The 16487-nt window shown below is 49.6% G+C and overlaps 4 protein-coding genes across 4 annotated transcripts; 2 read left to right on the top strand and 2 right to left on the bottom strand.

Annotated features, from left to right (window-relative positions):
• Positions 1 to 1368: 1368 nt before the first annotated feature.
• Positions 1369 to 5333, top strand: VFPPC_08142 (microtubule associated domain-containing protein; the record flags this gene model as incomplete). The annotated part of the gene is made up of 2 exons (XM_018286900.1): positions 1369 to 4958; positions 5048 to 5333. The coding sequence occupies 2 exons, from the start codon at positions 1369 to 1371 to the stop codon at positions 5331 to 5333; spliced, it is 3876 nt and encodes a 1291-aa protein (XP_018143695.1).
• Positions 5334 to 6090: 757 nt separating this feature from the next.
• VFPPC_08143 (metacaspase CasA) lies at positions 6091 to 7989 on the bottom strand (the record flags this gene model as incomplete). The annotated part of the gene is made up of 6 exons (XM_018286901.1): positions 6091 to 6295; positions 6540 to 6978; positions 7069 to 7452; positions 7519 to 7612; positions 7714 to 7822; positions 7913 to 7989. 6 exons carry the CDS (start codon positions 7987 to 7989, stop codon positions 6091 to 6093), a joined length of 1308 nt encoding a protein of 435 aa, XP_018143696.1.
• A 5164-nt stretch (positions 7990 to 13153) lies between these two features.
• Positions 13154 to 13858, bottom strand: VFPPC_08144 (acetyltransferase (GNAT) family domain-containing protein; the record flags this gene model as incomplete). Its single annotated transcript, XM_018286902.1, has 1 exon — positions 13154 to 13858. One exon carries the CDS (start codon positions 13856 to 13858, stop codon positions 13154 to 13156), a length of 705 nt encoding a protein of 234 aa, XP_018143697.1.
• A 1400-nt stretch (positions 13859 to 15258) lies between these two features.
• On the top strand, positions 15259 to 15951 carry VFPPC_08145 (RNA exonuclease; the record flags this gene model as incomplete). The annotated part of the gene is made up of 1 exon (XM_018286903.1): positions 15259 to 15951. One exon carries the CDS (start codon positions 15259 to 15261, stop codon positions 15949 to 15951), a length of 693 nt encoding a protein of 230 aa, XP_018143698.1.
• Between the last annotated feature and the right edge of the window lie 536 nt (positions 15952 to 16487).

The following is a 16487-nucleotide window of genomic DNA, read 5'->3' on the forward strand; positions in this document are numbered from 1 at the left end:
TCCAAAATACCGTCAAAGAGCTCTGCAACAGCATGATTGCTTCGTATCCTCATCAGGAACAGGCCCTTCCAATCGACGCTCGCCACAGGGGCCTGCAGCTTTTTGCGAAAGCCATGATCCGGATGCCAATATCTGAAAGAGCTCCAGCAATGATATCTCCACAGCAACCTTCCGTTTGCTAATCTATGAAAGCGACGACATAGCAGCTGAAAGGATTGCAAGGTATCTTCAGGTGGGACATATTGAAGCAGGTGCTGGATGATTTCGTCTGGGACCTGGTCCAACGACATGGCAGCCCATGTGGATGACGATGCTGAGGGGACAGCAAAACGCTCAAGGAAAATAATAATAGGGACTTGACAACACCACCAGCACCACCACCGCCCACATCAACACAAAAGCCTCAACTTTTGCTTTAACAAGGGACAGGGAAGAAGGAACAAGGCCCTGGCCAACCTCCTGGCCAACCTCGCTTTGACTGAAGGTTTCGACAAGGGGGGGCTCGGGGGGCAAACCTAACCTGACAAACCAAACCAAACCAAACCAAACGAAACGAAACCAGACCAAACCAACCCTCAGAAAGTATGAGGCTACAGCCCACACACTGCTTTGTTCCCCGTCACTCTGCTTTACGCAGTGCGCACCAGGCAATCACTGGTGGGGTAAACAGTTCCTGCAACCTCGGGCCCGTCCTCTCTTGACGAATTTTAATGGCTTCGATGTCAGCCTGACGAAACAAGATGAGATGAAGCCAATGCTGGTTGTTTTCATCTGCGGTTTCGGCTTTGAATTTACCTCAGCATTTGAGACATTGACAGCTCCATGCATCTATCCGTGCAAAAGCGAGTTTGATGCAATGGATTCTTGAAGCGGAGTCGCCTTATTGGCTCAAAAAAATAGAGGCTACCTATTGGCTGTACACATAGGTAAAGGGCGCTAAGCCCAAACAAGGTAGAAAGTAAACAAGACCCAACGCGTTTCCAGGATCATTGGACTTATGCAACAACCGCGAGAGATGCTGAATGGATGGATGCCATCTCCGCGAGTCGTCAGGCCGTGAACCAAAATTTTTGTCAATCGTTACTCGGCTCTCGGTTGGATTACTCGATTGCTTACTAGTTTGCAGCCGACGACCTGGACACTCGAGAACTTTTCTCAACCACATATTTGGTCAGCAGTCTGTCGGTATTATATTATTCGTCCTGCCCGACCAAAAACAGCGGCCCCAGTCACTGACTCCCGGCAACCGAACCTGAAAACCTGTCGCCAATGTCATACGCAGTACATTTTTGGACGAAAGATATCCTCGTATGAAGGCTGTAACCTCAGCAGCGCAGACCGGCAACTATCTCCTCGACGCCCGCCACCATGGCTCATCCGCGGTTTGGCGGCGCGCTCGACACGCCTCGAACGAATGTGGGCGATGCTACATACCTCAGCAGGCAGCCTGATTTTGCCGACATTTCGCAAGAAGCCTCCTTTCACTCGCCGGGCAAGGACGGCGATTTCCTGAATGAGCTTCGCAACGGACAATCAAATGGAACCAGTCTTCGCACACCACGCCAACGAGGGCCGCTAGCCGATCGAAGAAATCTTCCCCAAAATCTTGGAGGGGCTGAATTTACACCTATGCTCAAGTCTGCGGCGAGGCATGGTGCTCGTAAGCTCGGCAAGGAGAATGGAACTGCTGTGATGAACACGCCAGGATTGGATCGGATAGACGAAGACGATATGACCCCCATACCACGAATGGACAGCTCTGTGTTCTTGGGCTCTCGAAACCAGTCCTATCTTGATAACACGTTGCCCCAGGTTGACAGCAGTAGTGTTGCTTCCACCCCATTGGCCCTGCAGCGTCGGAAGGGCGGTGATAAGGGACCATTAGATGGCAACCAGCTGTCGCTAAGAGAACAAGAAAACGTCATTGATAGAATTGAAAAGGAAAATTTTGGCTTGAAACTGAAGATCCACTTTCTTGAGGAAGCGTTGCGGAAGGCGGGCCCAGGGTTTAGCGAAGCAGCTCTCAAGGAAAACACAGAGTTGAAAGTCGACAAAGTAACGATGCAACGAGAACTACATCGATACAAGAAGCATGTCACGGCGACCGAGCGAGATCTTGAAAGTTATCGACAGCAATTGCAAGAGGCTCAAGAAAGGGCACGACGGAAGCAAGGTGACGAAGGCAACCGCCAAGAACTATCACAACTGCAAAAAACTTTGGAGGAAAAGGAATCGAATATTGATGCCTTGCAACAGAAGATTAACCAGAGTCAAAACGAAGAGGATCAAATAGAAAAACTCCGTGACAATATTGAGGACCTAGAGGCCGATTTACGCGAGAGGGATCGCCAGATAACGGAAAGAGATGACGAGCTGGATGATCTCAGAGATAAGCTAGATGCTTCTGAAGACAAGGCAAAAGAAGCCCAGAGGAGAATGGCAGAACTGGAGGGTGTGGCTGGAGATAATGAGGAATTAGAAGAGGCCAAGGAGAACATTCAGGACCTCGAAATTACTATCCGGCGCTTGGAGGAACAAGTCGAGGAGTTGAAGGAGAAAGCCGACGAAGCGATTAGCCAGAAAACCCGGGCGGAAAACGATCTAGAGGAACTCCAAGAAGAGATGGCTAACAAGTCTGTAATGACAAAAGGGCTTTCACGACAAGTTGAGGAGAAGATTTCTCGCCTGCAAGAAGAGCTAGACAGATCCGGCAAAGAGTACGCTGAGCTGGAGAAGGAATTGACCAGTGCAAACGAGGAAAACGAGCAACTCAGAGCTGAAGTGGATGAAATGAGAAATGAGCAAGATGAAATTCAACATGGAAGACGGCTCGACTCAACCAGAGTCCAAGACCTTGAAGCAGAACTTCTTGCTGTTGCAGATGAGAAGGACCTTCTGCAAGGGCGGCACGAAGCACTGATCAGTGAGTCCGATGCTCTGCAGAGTGAAGTGCAGAGACTAGAAACGGAGGTCGAGGAGCTGCAGAAAAATGTTGCAGACGAGAGAGAGTATGCGTTGGAGATCGAAAAGGACCTCCGACAACAGTATCAGGAAGAACTAGAACGATTGAACGACTCCATTTCAGATTTACAAGCCGAGGTTCGCGAGAGGGATAATCTTTACGATAATGATAGTGAAAAATGGGAGAATGAGAAGCAAGCTTTGGTATCCGAGAGAGAGAGAGCAGAAGAGAAGGCAGCTGGCTTGCAAAGAACCATCGATCGTCTTCGTGAAACAGAAGGAAACTTGTCTAGCAAAGAAACTGCTTTGCAGCAGGCCATGCAAAGCGAGATGGAACGACACAAGAGCGAAGAAGCCGTGTTGACCCGTCAAATAGACGACCTTCAGGACGCCCTGGAAACACGGCAAACATTGCTCACGAGCTTGAGGAATGAGCTCTCGACCGTCCGGGATGAGCTTCGACAAACGCAAATTGACTATCAAGCACAAGTGGGCAAAGTTGCTACGTTGGAAAGTGAGGTGGAGGTGCTACGAGCCAAGAGCAGCAATCTAGGCACACCGGGCCGACGTGACGCATTGGCAAGAGATTCACAATATCTGCGAGATCAGATTGCCCGACTCAAGGCTGATCTCACCACTTCTCAATCGTCTCTTGCAGAAGCTAAAGCACAACGCGATGAGCTTCAGGTTCAGATTCGACGAAATGCATCCCAAGAGAATGATACTCTCCAAATAGATCAAGAGCGCCTTGATATGAGAACTGCGAAGCTAAAGCTGGATACCGAGGTCTATCGTCTCAAGGACGAGAATAAGTCACTTAGCGAACGGTGCATTGCTGCAGAAAAATCTCTTGAGGATGAAATCGCCAAAGCGACAGCACTAAAAGCGTCTCAAAGCAAGACAAGATCGACTGCAACGTCTTCGCCAGCAAGCCAAGACCTCAGTTCTGCTCAGCATACAATACGAGAGCTGCAGCAAAAGGTGAAAGATTACGAAGACGAGGTGATCAAGCTTGAAGCAGCCGGAACCGGGGCGGACATCGGCAGCTTGTCTACCATGAGAAAGGATCTATCCGCTGCACGCCAGAAGGAACTCGACTTCCTACGCAAAGAGGCAGCTCACCGCGACAGTATCAGGGACTTCAACATGCAGATTGCCGACTTGGAGCGGCAATTACATGAATCCAAGGTCTCTCAAATGTCAAGATCCCCCGCAGGTGCGAGCGCCAAGTCTAAAGATGATGCTGCAGCTATAAGGCAACGGCTCGCAGAATCACAACGTGCCTTGGATGAGCTAAGGTCGCAGAGCGCTGAATCGGAACGAATGGCATCCCAAGCAATAGAAGAGTTGCAGAAGCAGATGGGCGACCTGGCAGACCAAAAACTTGTGCTAGAAGAAGTTCTAGACGAAGCAAACCAACAGGCCGAAGATGCTGCAGCAGAGAATGACAAAGCTTTGCGCCGCCTGAAGCACCAATTAGACAAGGCGGAACGAGAACGAAATGTGGCATATGCTTCGCAATCGGAGAATAGCAAGCAAGGCAAACACCTAAGGAAGAGCCAGGCAGAGGTTGAAAACCTGGAGCATGATATTCGGCAACAGCAAGAACTAATTGATGCCCTGGCTGCCACTGAATCGTTGCTGAGACGCAAGTTGGAGCGCGCACGCAGCGAACGAGCAGCGTTTCGTATGACTGCTGAAAAGCTGCAACGGGATATCCAACTACTCCAGGTTTCGAGTGGCCCTGTACCAAGCCAATACGACCGGCATGCCGGGAAAATACAACATCATCACATCAAAAATGCCGACAACCACGCATTCGAAACACTGGTTCGTGCAGCCGAGGGGGCTGAAGAGCGACATAACAAGGAGCTCAAGGGAATGGTCATGCAAATGGAATGGATGCAGGCGCGATGGGAGCGAGAAGCCTCTCTCAGGTCAGATGCTGCATATGCTAAAAAGTTTATCCAGCTGCAACTAGATGTTGCCAATGCTTGGTTCGTTACCCCCTTTTTCCTAGTCGTCTATCTTCTTTACTCCTATCACCACTCATGCAAGTTGCTAACGAAAAACCTTCACCGTACAGCAACAAGGCTCAGCTGCGTGAACTCGAGCACATCCGGACCAATCTTCTTCACAGTAAAAAACCATTGGCCCTTCCTGTTGCGCCCAGCGGCCTCGCTTTTGGAAAGACAAAGGCGACTTCGATTCGGCCATTCCTCACCATGGCTCGCTTCATTGCTCGCATGCGCATCGCGTCGCGTAATTGGGCTCAACAGGAGCAAGTTCGTCTCAAACTAGTCGCAGCTAGAGACGACCAACGCCGGGTCAAACGATCTAAGCAGCTCAAAGTTGTTCGAGTGGACGCATGATGCGACCCGATTTTGCACATCATGTATTGGCAGTTATGAGGCAGGCACTTGTTTTCGTTTGTTTCTTTATCCCCTTAACGCGGTGACATGGCGAGATTGAGATGATACACATGAGGGCAAAGCGGTTTCTGGGTAGCTAGGTTTAGTTTTACAGGTTCAAAGGCATGGGAAGGCGGCGTTATTCGTGTTCATGGGCGGCTTATTTGGCCAACTTGTATCGTATTTGTAGCTAAGCATTCAACAAGGCAATTGACAGGGAATGGCCCAGATATCGCGTCATTGTCTCCAACTTAATCAATGTCCGATAATGTATCGTTAATTGAGAAATGCAAAGCACTAAACATCAAGACACCAATAGCACAGCTACTGTATTTACAATGTATCATGGCATGGCTGAACAAACCAAGCGGCCAACCTGTGATCGCCTTATCGTGACCTTTGTCTTTTATGCTAGACATGAAATTTCGAGTATACCCTCCCAAAAATTTACCAAAAGGCATAATATCATCCTCGCAAAACAATTCTCCTTTAATCCCAGGATATCGACCACAGATGCAATTGTCCCATTACCCATATCCGACATGTGCATCATAACTTGTAGAAACGAGGAAGAAATAGTAACATCTTTCAAGAACAAACAGTCCCATTATTCCTGATACAGAACACTGCGCGACTTGGCCACACTATGTTGCGATATCATTATTTACATGACGAAAAGGAGATTCGTATCTATTTCATTACGTTAGGTATGCCTTCCTCAAGTCGACGGGCCTTGGATTTGGTGATATGTACTCAGCGGGTGGCTGCACGAAAGCTGTGGCTTTTGTGTGTATTTAGTTGCCAATTCGTCTCTGATACTATTGAGAAGTTGCACGTAGCTCTGTTGAGGATTTTTCTTGAGGGCAGTCATGAAAGCCCAAGACATGGCACCAGTGGCTTGTGATGCAATTGTAGCATCGGCACTAGAATTAGGCATTAGTTTAGCCTGGTTCTTTGACGCGTTTGATATCGGATTGAGGGTATGAATATAATGCGCACTTCTCTCGCCGAAAAGTTCCGAAGAGAGCAAAATTAATGGGACCGGAAGGCACTGCACGTGCAGTGGCACGAAACACATGTACCCAAGGATGCATGCGCTTCTTCTCCAACACAGAATAGAGTGATTGGGAATGACTACAGCGGATAGGATTCAAATAGGAGACTTACGATGTTTGGTCATCCTTGCTACCAGACAGCATGATGACATCGGCAGGAGAAGTTTTCGTAGCGAGGGTACGAGCGTAAGCATCTTCACCGCTGGTAGCCTTTTTGAAAAAGCTCATAATGTTGCTGGCAACTCCCCCAAGGTCGCCCTGGCTGTATGAAGATATGACACTCAGCAGGCCTTGACCGGCTTCTTTGGCAAGGTTCGGTTCCTTGAGAATACCCTGGGTTGAATATATGTATGGCAAATCAAGGGCGGTTCCGGAATGACACGAGTCGAAAATCGCCGTCAGTCTCACGCCAGCTTGCAATGGTCGAACCATGATGCGATGCATTTCGTCGTCCGTAATATGCCCAGTTTGTCGAAAATCAACTGGATATATGACTTCGTCATACCCGTCTGCCTCATCACCATCCAAGTCCTTTGTCTGACCACCATGACCTACCGAAAAGTTGTCAGCTCTGGGACTCCGTTGCAAGGAAATCTACTACACTCGACTAAGTCGTCGACTTTTGCAAGGAACGGTCTTACCAGAATAGTGGAAAAAGAGAGCATCGTTCGGGCGGGCATCTTTGACCAACCAGTGCATGGCGCGAAGAATGTTTTGTTTAGTAGGCTGGCTCATAGGATTCTGTTGGTCGTCTGTCAAAATCACCATGTCCTCCCGTTTGTAGCCGAAGTGTTCTGCCAAGTATGCTGTCATATTGCGCACATCATTGATGCAGCCTCGCAGCTGGCCGCGCTGGCCAAAGTAATTAATGCCAATCAAGAGTGCCTTCCTGCGTCCGGTACAATTGGAATACTGAAATGCATAGCCCTGAGGCGCACCTGAGCCAAAGTGCTGCAAACCTGACGGAGGAGGTGGTGGGCCTCCAGGTCGAGGACTGAAGGCACCCTGCGGTTGTGGAGGCATTCCTAGATTAGTTGTCAGAAAAGTATGGCCAGATGCTGGTGTTTGAAGAAGGTACGCATATCACGTACCAGGGCTTTGTCCGGGTCTTGATGTGTAGCCAGGCTGAGGTGGTGCTTGGCTATATTGGCCAGCATACTGTTGCGGAGGCGGAGGGCCATGGTGCTAAATAACAAGTTGTAAGCCACAGAGGTCGGCAAATCTGAGCTCGAACGAGCAAGTACGTCTCCTGTTATGGGGATAACACAAGACTGATACGGCCATACCTGATATGCAAACTGTTGGGTGGGAGGTTGTTGATAGCCGTAGCCGGGTTGAGGAGACTGTTGACCTTGAGGTGGATATCCACCATAGCTGTGTTGTTGCGGTGGACGACTATGGATTCGATTATGCAGGTCAGTGTCCGAGAATGAAGGCATTGAATATTTCTAAGAGTGGCGGACGATGGCAAAATCGTATAATTACCTATAGTAGTTGCCCTGATACTGAGACTGTGGGGGACCGTAGCCACCACCACCTCCATAGCCCGGATATGCGGACATTTCAAGTTCGCGGAAGGCTCGAGCACTGCACTGCGTAGAACAAGATATTTGTGACTCAATTGTGCAATCCTGGGATATAGGGAGTCTCAATGACGTTTCCGACTGTCACCAGGCGCACTGACGAAAGTGGTGAGGCCGATAGTGATGTCAATGTGGGCGCTTAGCGTTTAGTGGAGAGATGTGATCGTTGAAAAGCTGGCGGGAAAGTTGCTTATAAAGTCAGGTTCCTTGAGGTGAGAGTTGCGACCTTGAGGTAGACGACGCGAGGCAGACACACAAAGCTTGCTGACACTGCAATGTCGACAGACAAGAGATGCAATGCAAGAGAATGAGGGAATAGGTCCGGCGTCGACCGGGCCGCGGCGTTGATCAAGACCAAAAGCCCAAGCTTGGTGGAGTGGATTTAAGACTGGAGTCAATGATGTGGGAATTTTTTTTTCGCTGCTTCCTGGGGTAGGGATGCAAGGCGCGTGAGTGTATGCGGAAGATGTTTGGTGAATGGGCGGTCAACGGGCAGCGAGAAGTCAGAGATCAGAGATCAATGTTGCACGAGGAGGGGTGAGAGTAGTGAGGACAGTAAGAGTCGCGAGAGAAACGGGGAAGGCTGGGCAAAGTCGGGACGAAGGTATCAATAAAGAGAAAAACGAGGCATGTGGTTGATGCTGGCTGATGAAAGCTGACGATGAGCAGCGCAGCAGACAAGAGGAGAGCAACAAGCTCGCTATTTGAGAGGAACGAGGTGGTGTGTGTCAAGATGAGTTGGTGTGGTCAATAATATGTGTCTGTGGCTTAACGGCTGGGTTGTTCGGGAGGGCCAGCTGGCTGCCGAGATCAAATGGATGGGCTGGGGGGATGGCATGGGAGGGGAGGGATGGAAGAGGAGATGATGAAATGGCAGGAACGATGGACGACCAGATGGCTCAGGTACATGAGCATTCGGATGATAGGCATAAAATCCCAGGGTGCCCGGGCAGGTAGGTAAAGTAGCGGAGAAATGACAAAAGAGGGGAACCGGAACGGAGTTTTAAACGAAAACAAGCAACCAGGCAGTTTGGCAGTTACATTGAGCACTTCCGCACTTGAGACTCGTACCATAAAACGTTGGGCTGGACTGTGCTCTATGGTTAATTAGTCTGGGGCAATGTTTGTAGAGGACACACAGACGAATCTGCATTTCGCGAACGCCGCACCAGAACTGATTGAGATTGGATAGTGCATGTGCAGCGCTTGTTGGCGGGGGCTGGTCCATGCAAAGACAGCACTTGAGCCAGGCTGGAGCACACCACAGTGCTGGACTGTCCCGGACGAGCCACCAAACCAGACCGCAGTTGAGTCTAGCAGACGACATGGATCTGTGGAGTGGCCGAGCCGCAGCCGCAAAGCAGCCTTGTCCACGACTACATACCGGGAGCTTAGGCGGCAAGGGCGACCTTGTCTTCTGTCCAAAAGCAGGGCCTGAAACCCAGTGTTTGGTATGGAAGTGTTCAGAGGAGGAAGGCGCTAGCAAGCATACAGCCAGCACTTGACATAAATTTGGTTCCATGTCTGGTTGGTTCGGCCTAACGGCGTTGGTCATCATTCGTCTGGTGTCCTTTTGGTCAGGTCCAGTTGGGTAGGGGGTCAATCATGCTTGGATGTCAGCTCCAGTCCCTTGACTAATTCGATGATCGTCTGTCTTAGTTACGAGTCGAGCCTTGACTTCTTTTTTTCCTATACTTGACGACCTGAATCCAGTTTGGAGAACTGTCTCTCTTTAGCTACAGTTCCAAAACAGAGCAGGGGTGCACTGACATACTCCATGCTTGTCACACAGGCACTCCAAAAACGCCAGGCTTCATTCAAGTGAAGTCTCTCGCTTGCAGATGTCGGGCAAGAACACTCGGGGAGGGGAACTACTGGCAGGAACCAGCCACTCGGGCTCGTTTGTGGCGGTCGATTGACCAGGCAAAGAACGCGAAAAGGAACAATTGTGAACGTCAAGTTCTGTTTCTTCCACCCAATTGCGTTACCATTGGCGATTTCTGGCCGTTCTGGGAAGACCTCATTTGCCCAAGTTCCGTCTGCCTTAACTACCTAGATACGACGTGGAGCGTCTCAAACGAATGATGAATTAAAAGTACTTGGTAGATGATCACTTCATCATTCGTCTTGCCAGCGGTGTCACGATTGAAGTACGAGTTGAACGTATCTACCTATGTGTATGTAGATGTATCACACGAGTTGCTTCGACGCCGAAAGGGTGCGAGGGGCAGAGTACATGAGCCCAAGGAACGGCTCCAGGGAGTAAACAACATTGAACATTGAAAGTTCAATGACACTTAAGAAGTGTCTGGTGCTTCTCGGGCACTCCATGCGGTCAAGCAAGTTCCACAATGCCCAATGAGCCCAATGTTCTGCAACCTACCTGCGTACCACAAAAATTAACTATTCCATTGGCTTCATCGAGAACATAAAATTCTGCTCAAAGCTCACAGTCAAGCATGGCTGTAGAAAGCCATGATGGCCGGGCCTCTCTACCATGGAGATGTGCCTGCCGAGCGCCACTCTTCAGCCCTCTCTGCGGAGGAATAAACGGCTGCCATTGTCATGGTTTGTTTATTTTTATCATTGAGCAAGTGGTTTTCAGCATTTGAGTTGGCATTGCGCCTCGACGCCAAAGCTGGACGAGGCTACATCAGCCCGGCTGCAAATTCATCTCGGACACTAATCATGTACGATACTGCAAAGTGGTCCGATCTACTAGTCGTGATGGGGTCTCAGATGGTCCATGTGTCCACGGACCAGACGGAAGGGGGCACGGGACCATTCTAGGGTCAACATTGAAGTTCCATGTCTGAAGATCTGAAGACAAACAATGTAGTCCAACGCCCCGTCTGATCAAGTCTGGCGCTTGCCAGCACAACCAGCACGGCCAGCACGGCCACAGCCTTGGCTGCAATGCACCAGACTGCAGAACCAAGACCGAGTGCACCTATGCCAGTCTGGTTCGTCCAGGCTTGATTGAGCTTCAAGCCATGCACGAACAGTTAGTGGACCAGGGGTGATTGAATGGGCCACGAAGTTGCTTCCCTCCATGTCCAGATGTCCCGCTTCAATGTTCTGTGGCGTCGCGATATTCCTTTTCCAGTCCATGGTTTTTCAGGTCGGCAGGGGATCTCAGGGCCGGCCACGCCGAACCTGTGGGCTGGGCGCCTGGAGAGACTCTGAGTGGCTCACAACATTGAACATTGGAGACCAGACAGTGCGGGACATGCGATGGCCCAGTTGATCCTGACCAGCATTTGATCGGCTGTGGCGGTGCGCACGCCGCAAGCTCCACTACAGCATGTGCGAACATCATTCAATGTTCAATGTTGGCCACATGCACCACACTAGAACTGACTTCATCTAATGGTTGCCAGCCTTGTAGTCCAGGCCAAGCATCTCACTGGAGGAGGAACCGATGCTGAGAAATCATTGATGGGGACTTTGAAGGCATCACTGAACATGCAGGGTACATATCTGGGTCAACGTAGTCTTATCTGGTCTGGTAGTGCTTCCGTTTACCATCAACATTGAACCCGGGTCCTTGGGAACTAAGATCCGCATCCAACTTGACATTAGACATTAAATGTTGATTTGAACCCTACCAGGCGCAGCACAGCCCAATGCGGCTCCTGGGCTATGTGAGTTCAACGCAGCCATCGACTAATTTTCACGTCATCCTCAATCCGTTTGCCATTGATCACCCTTGCAGGAATTGTATGCATCATGGAAAAAGATTTTTTTTTTCTTCCGGACCCTGCGGGTTCTTCTCCTTGGTCAATGTAGCTGCATGCATGTCAGCACCGACAGAGCCATGTGGGAGGAAGCGCGCCACCAGATGAAAAATTCCCCTTGGAGCATTCCCGTGTTGTGTCATCCCAGACTTCTTGTTACATCACAGCGCTCACCTTCTTTTTAGCCCGTATCACCAGCGGAGGATATACCAAGTTGGGCTGTCTCTTCGCCTCTCCACCCAGACCAGGCGTTGGGCATGTTCTCGAATGGTCAACTGGTGTCTGTTGCATGCCCGGACATTGAAGGGAATACAGCAGTACCAGACGTTTGGCTTGGACGAGCCTAGCACTTATCGCACGCAACCAGAATGGTCGCATGCCAAGCTTGAGAGGTATATCAAAGACGACAATGCACTAGCCTCGTTGTCAAGCACGTAGGGCCTCTCTCAGGGTCCATGTTTCTGCTCTAGCGGCCAAGCCAGGTAAGTTGATTCAGAGCAGCTGGACATGGCAAGGCCCGATTTACCTTCATGTTGGCACTAGGACCCATAAACATGATAGATCAGTTTGACAAACCCGGCCGTTGTAAGTAAGCTATTATGTACCGAAATAGACTCACGTAACAACTTCGCGCATGCACAAAATGTCACTGCCATGATGATATGATGTCTGGTGGAAAAGATCCACAAATGCCGAACATTGAAAGCTCTCGTTGCTTGGACCGACGCTAAAACATGGCAACCCTGCAAGTCCGTTCAGTTCAATGGTGCTATCCCATGAGGCTTTGGCGGCATCATGGCACGCCAGGCCAGGGTCATTAGCGGCAACACCGACAAGCTGAACCACAAGTGTGGCTTGGCCAATCGAAGACTTCAGATGTATGAACATGATTCTCGGGTTTAGACAGAGAACATGCCATCGCAGCCAGACATTTTTCTTCATGTCTGCCCACAGTTGTAACCGCGGCTACGTTGGAAGACCAGGTTGCCTCGAGACTTCTTCCCGATTAGCTACCTACCTATGTACTTTCACTTGATATGTTTCTCACTGAATTCATCCTGTTGATGCAGTTTTATCTTCTTTTCTTCACTGTCTTCTGTTTAATTCATTTCGGCACTGCCTTGGCAGGTACCAACATTTGAACCCAACAAAAGTTTCGCTATCAAACAAAACCCATGTCACGTTGTTCCAGGTTGTGTCCTCTGTTGATGGCTTTAGTCTTCAATTAGGCCATCATGTGAACATGAAAATATAGCAAATTCTGACGTAAATTGACAAGATTCTATGCTTTGGCACACACATACCAGCCCTTCCAACTTGTCACCAAAACTACCGACAGTCTAGCCCAGTTTTATTGTAACGTACAAGACTCTAAATGCGGGCTGTCCATGCCACAAATGCACCAGTCAGGCAAGACTCTTTTCGAAAATCCTATACTCGACCGGACCAGCAAGATGAGGGGCCAAAGTCGGGTACTCTTTCTCGAAGATGCCAAGTCTGACCACTTGATAGGCCATCCTTTGATACCAGGCTTGAATGGTTGACTTGAAGGTATGTTCAAAGCTCGTCGGAACCAGCAGCTCTAATTGCATCATTGTGCAGCCTTTTTTTCGACAATGGTCTTCGGCAAATTGAACCATTGCACGCCCTAGGCCTCCACCGCGGAGATCGGGGTCAAGAGCCAGCATACCAAAGTTTCCGTGCGTGGCAGACAATTGAGTCACATAGACGCATCCAACCACTCTCATGGCCTCGGGTTTGTCGGACGATGCCAAATTTTGTCCTTGCTGCGTGGGATTATCCCTGGCTGGAATATACGCAACGGCTAAAAGTCCGTCGCGAATGAGCTGGGCAATCTCGGCGCCGTGTGTTCGTTGATAACCAGGGAGAAATATACCGACTTCTGCTTCTCTGAATGATTTGTTGACAATTTCCACAACAGAGCCTACTACCCTAGTGTCGTCTGCAACAGAAGCATCTGGGAATTGGATCTGCAAGCGGCCAGTTGACGTAATTGCAGCCAACTCCCCGCCCATGGCGGGCTTTGTGGATTTGATACCATTCTCGTTCAATATTCCAGAAGTGACTTGCGGTTCTGAGTCGTTCGCCATGGTATGCGGAATATTATGCAAGGCCTGTGGGCTGAGTGACACAACCACAGTAAAAAGCTTGCACAATTGCGGAAAGACGGGCGGTACGGATTGATATTGATATCACGCATGTACGGAGTAGTAGTTTTGCCGTTGGTGAAGTTGCATCAACATTGAACTCTCTTCCTAGATGAAATGACCAATTAGGTAACGTGTCGCTGAGGACTGGACCAAACGTTGAATGGATGATGCCAGATCTGGTCTGGTACCCTAAATACCCGGGGCAGGCAAGTTGACATGCATGCCTCAACATGTCAGACACAGGGCGTCGATGGTACAAGGCGGGCATGGACAGACGACAACCTACAACCAGCTTCAAGTGAAGACAAGTTTCTATTAGGCTTTGATGTCAACAGTATTTGAGGCTTGCAGGTGTCTAGCGCACGAGAACTCCCTTCAGATGTCCACAAAGTCCACACAGATTGGCCCTATGGTGAACCCACAGACAACCAGACATGACAGCTGGCATGCCCAGCCATACCAGTTGGCAGCTACCTGCTTACAGCTGAAATGATTGGGCTGACAGCTGCTCACATGCGTCCTATTGCACTTTCCGCCTGATTGACACAACGGGCAGGAAGCTGCGCATGAACCTCGCTGACATTTTGTCTGTGCACATTTCGACAGACTTCATCACAACATTCTATGATTAGCCTCACATTCAGATTCGTCGCGAACTCGAATTTTCCTTCTATTTCGCGCAAACGATGGAGACGAAAAGGTCATATGGACCAATTCAACCCACACCGGCTTACTTGCAGCACCTCCATCTTTTTGTGCATCCACATAGTGAACTGAAAAAGTCTGGATACCTCCTCACTCAGTTAAGCGCGACAGGCCTTGAACGAAAGAGACGATGCGAGAAGTGCTGCAAAGGTAAGATGCAGATTGAGCGCCATGCTACGAAAGCATCACTAACAAGACACTTATCCCCATATGAAGTGCTACAAAGAGAAAGACCACGAAATCGTCCCCCGGAGCATGATGTGCCTCCAAGACATACATCTAGTGTTGTCCAGCCAAATGATTCTAGATTACGAGATTCAAATCTCGGCACAAAAACAATCGTCACGGAGAGTCACAAAGGGGCAAATGATGACATCCCGGAATTAATTGGAGCGTCCAAGTCGACCAAAGGCGAGCAGGAAAGCGCATCCACGAAACCATTCTTCATTTGCAAGTATCGTCCGGGCCATATTGCATACAGGGTAAATATTTTCTATCCATGCACCTCTTTATTTCATGCCATTTCATCTAGTAGGGTGACTAAATGAGCATCATAGCAATGGACGTGCTGTAAAGGACCACCATTCTCACCGCCTTGCAATGGGCAGTCCGACCACTCTCCTCGTCACTATAAGATGGGTGAACTTGAGAAGAACTGGAAACTCTACGAAACGAAGCCGGGGCCTCTTCCAACTCATGTCTCTGCTGTGGTACTGGACTGTGAAATGGGAACAGCCTGCAGCGGCGAGTCAGAGCTGATTCGTATATCCATGGTAGATTTCTTCTCTGGGTCGATTCTAATAGACAGCCTTGTCTATCCCAACGTACCCATGGCGCACTACAACACTCGCTTCTCAGGAGTCACCAAACGAGCGATGGATGAAGCCCACCGCAAGCGCGATTGCATCTTTGGACGAGATGCAGCGAGGCAAGCCGTGTATAAGTTTGTTGGACCAGAGACCGTTGTCGTTGGCCATGCCGGCCATCAAGATCTCACATCGCTACGTTGGATTCACACTCGAATAGTCGATACGTTGATTCTCGAAACAAGGAAACGTCGTTTGGAGGAAGACGCTGCTCTGCGCAAAGAATGGGAAGAACCCGGAAAAGATCCTGGCTGCAAAACTGAAGGCGATGATAAGAACGCAGAATCAAGCCCCCAGGAAGGTGGGCTGTCACTTAAATCCCTTACCCTCAAAAGGCTCGACAGAGTCATTCAGATCAAGGGTCGTGGCCATGATAGCCTAGAGGACGCGTTGGCAACGCGAGACTTACTACATTGGCATATTGCTACTTTACCGGAGGGGGTTCGTGAGGGGTTGTGGTGAAGGAAATGATCAAAGGACTAGGCCCGTAATTCTCAGATAGGCTGCAAACTGCGACTAGGTTGAGAAATATTCGGGGTCAATGCGAGACGAAGTTTTCGCAAGGAGATGGGCACTCATGTATTTGGCGCAAAACTCGGTATTTAGTTTTCCACCACAGCTGCCACTTGGCACGGCGCCCCGAACGCGACGCATCAAGGCATCTTTGTATTTGAACCTTGATGGCCCATGCTCTGACCAAGTCTCGCCAAGTTGATTGACTGATTGCTGCGTGCCACAATGAACAAGAAACCGAAGTCGGACAAACAAAATCGCAGTCGGGTAAGATTGTACCGGCATCCGAGCGGAGAGTCGGTCCGCCGAGTCAGTCACCAACTACACAAATTGATTACCAGACAGAACAGATGGTTCCGAGTCGGGGAAATAGATCATAATAAACACTCAATATGGTCCATTTTGATCACCTTCACTTTGTGGCGCAGATTCAGCTGAATCTCGGTTCTTACGTTGAATACGCATGAAAGTGGACCTATCGTTCG

This window comes from Pochonia chlamydosporia, chromosome 4 (assembly GCF_001653235.2).
Source record: "Pochonia chlamydosporia 170 chromosome 4, whole genome shotgun sequence".
NCBI classification, from domain to species: Eukaryota; Fungi; Ascomycota; class Sordariomycetes; order Hypocreales; family Clavicipitaceae; genus Pochonia; species Pochonia chlamydosporia.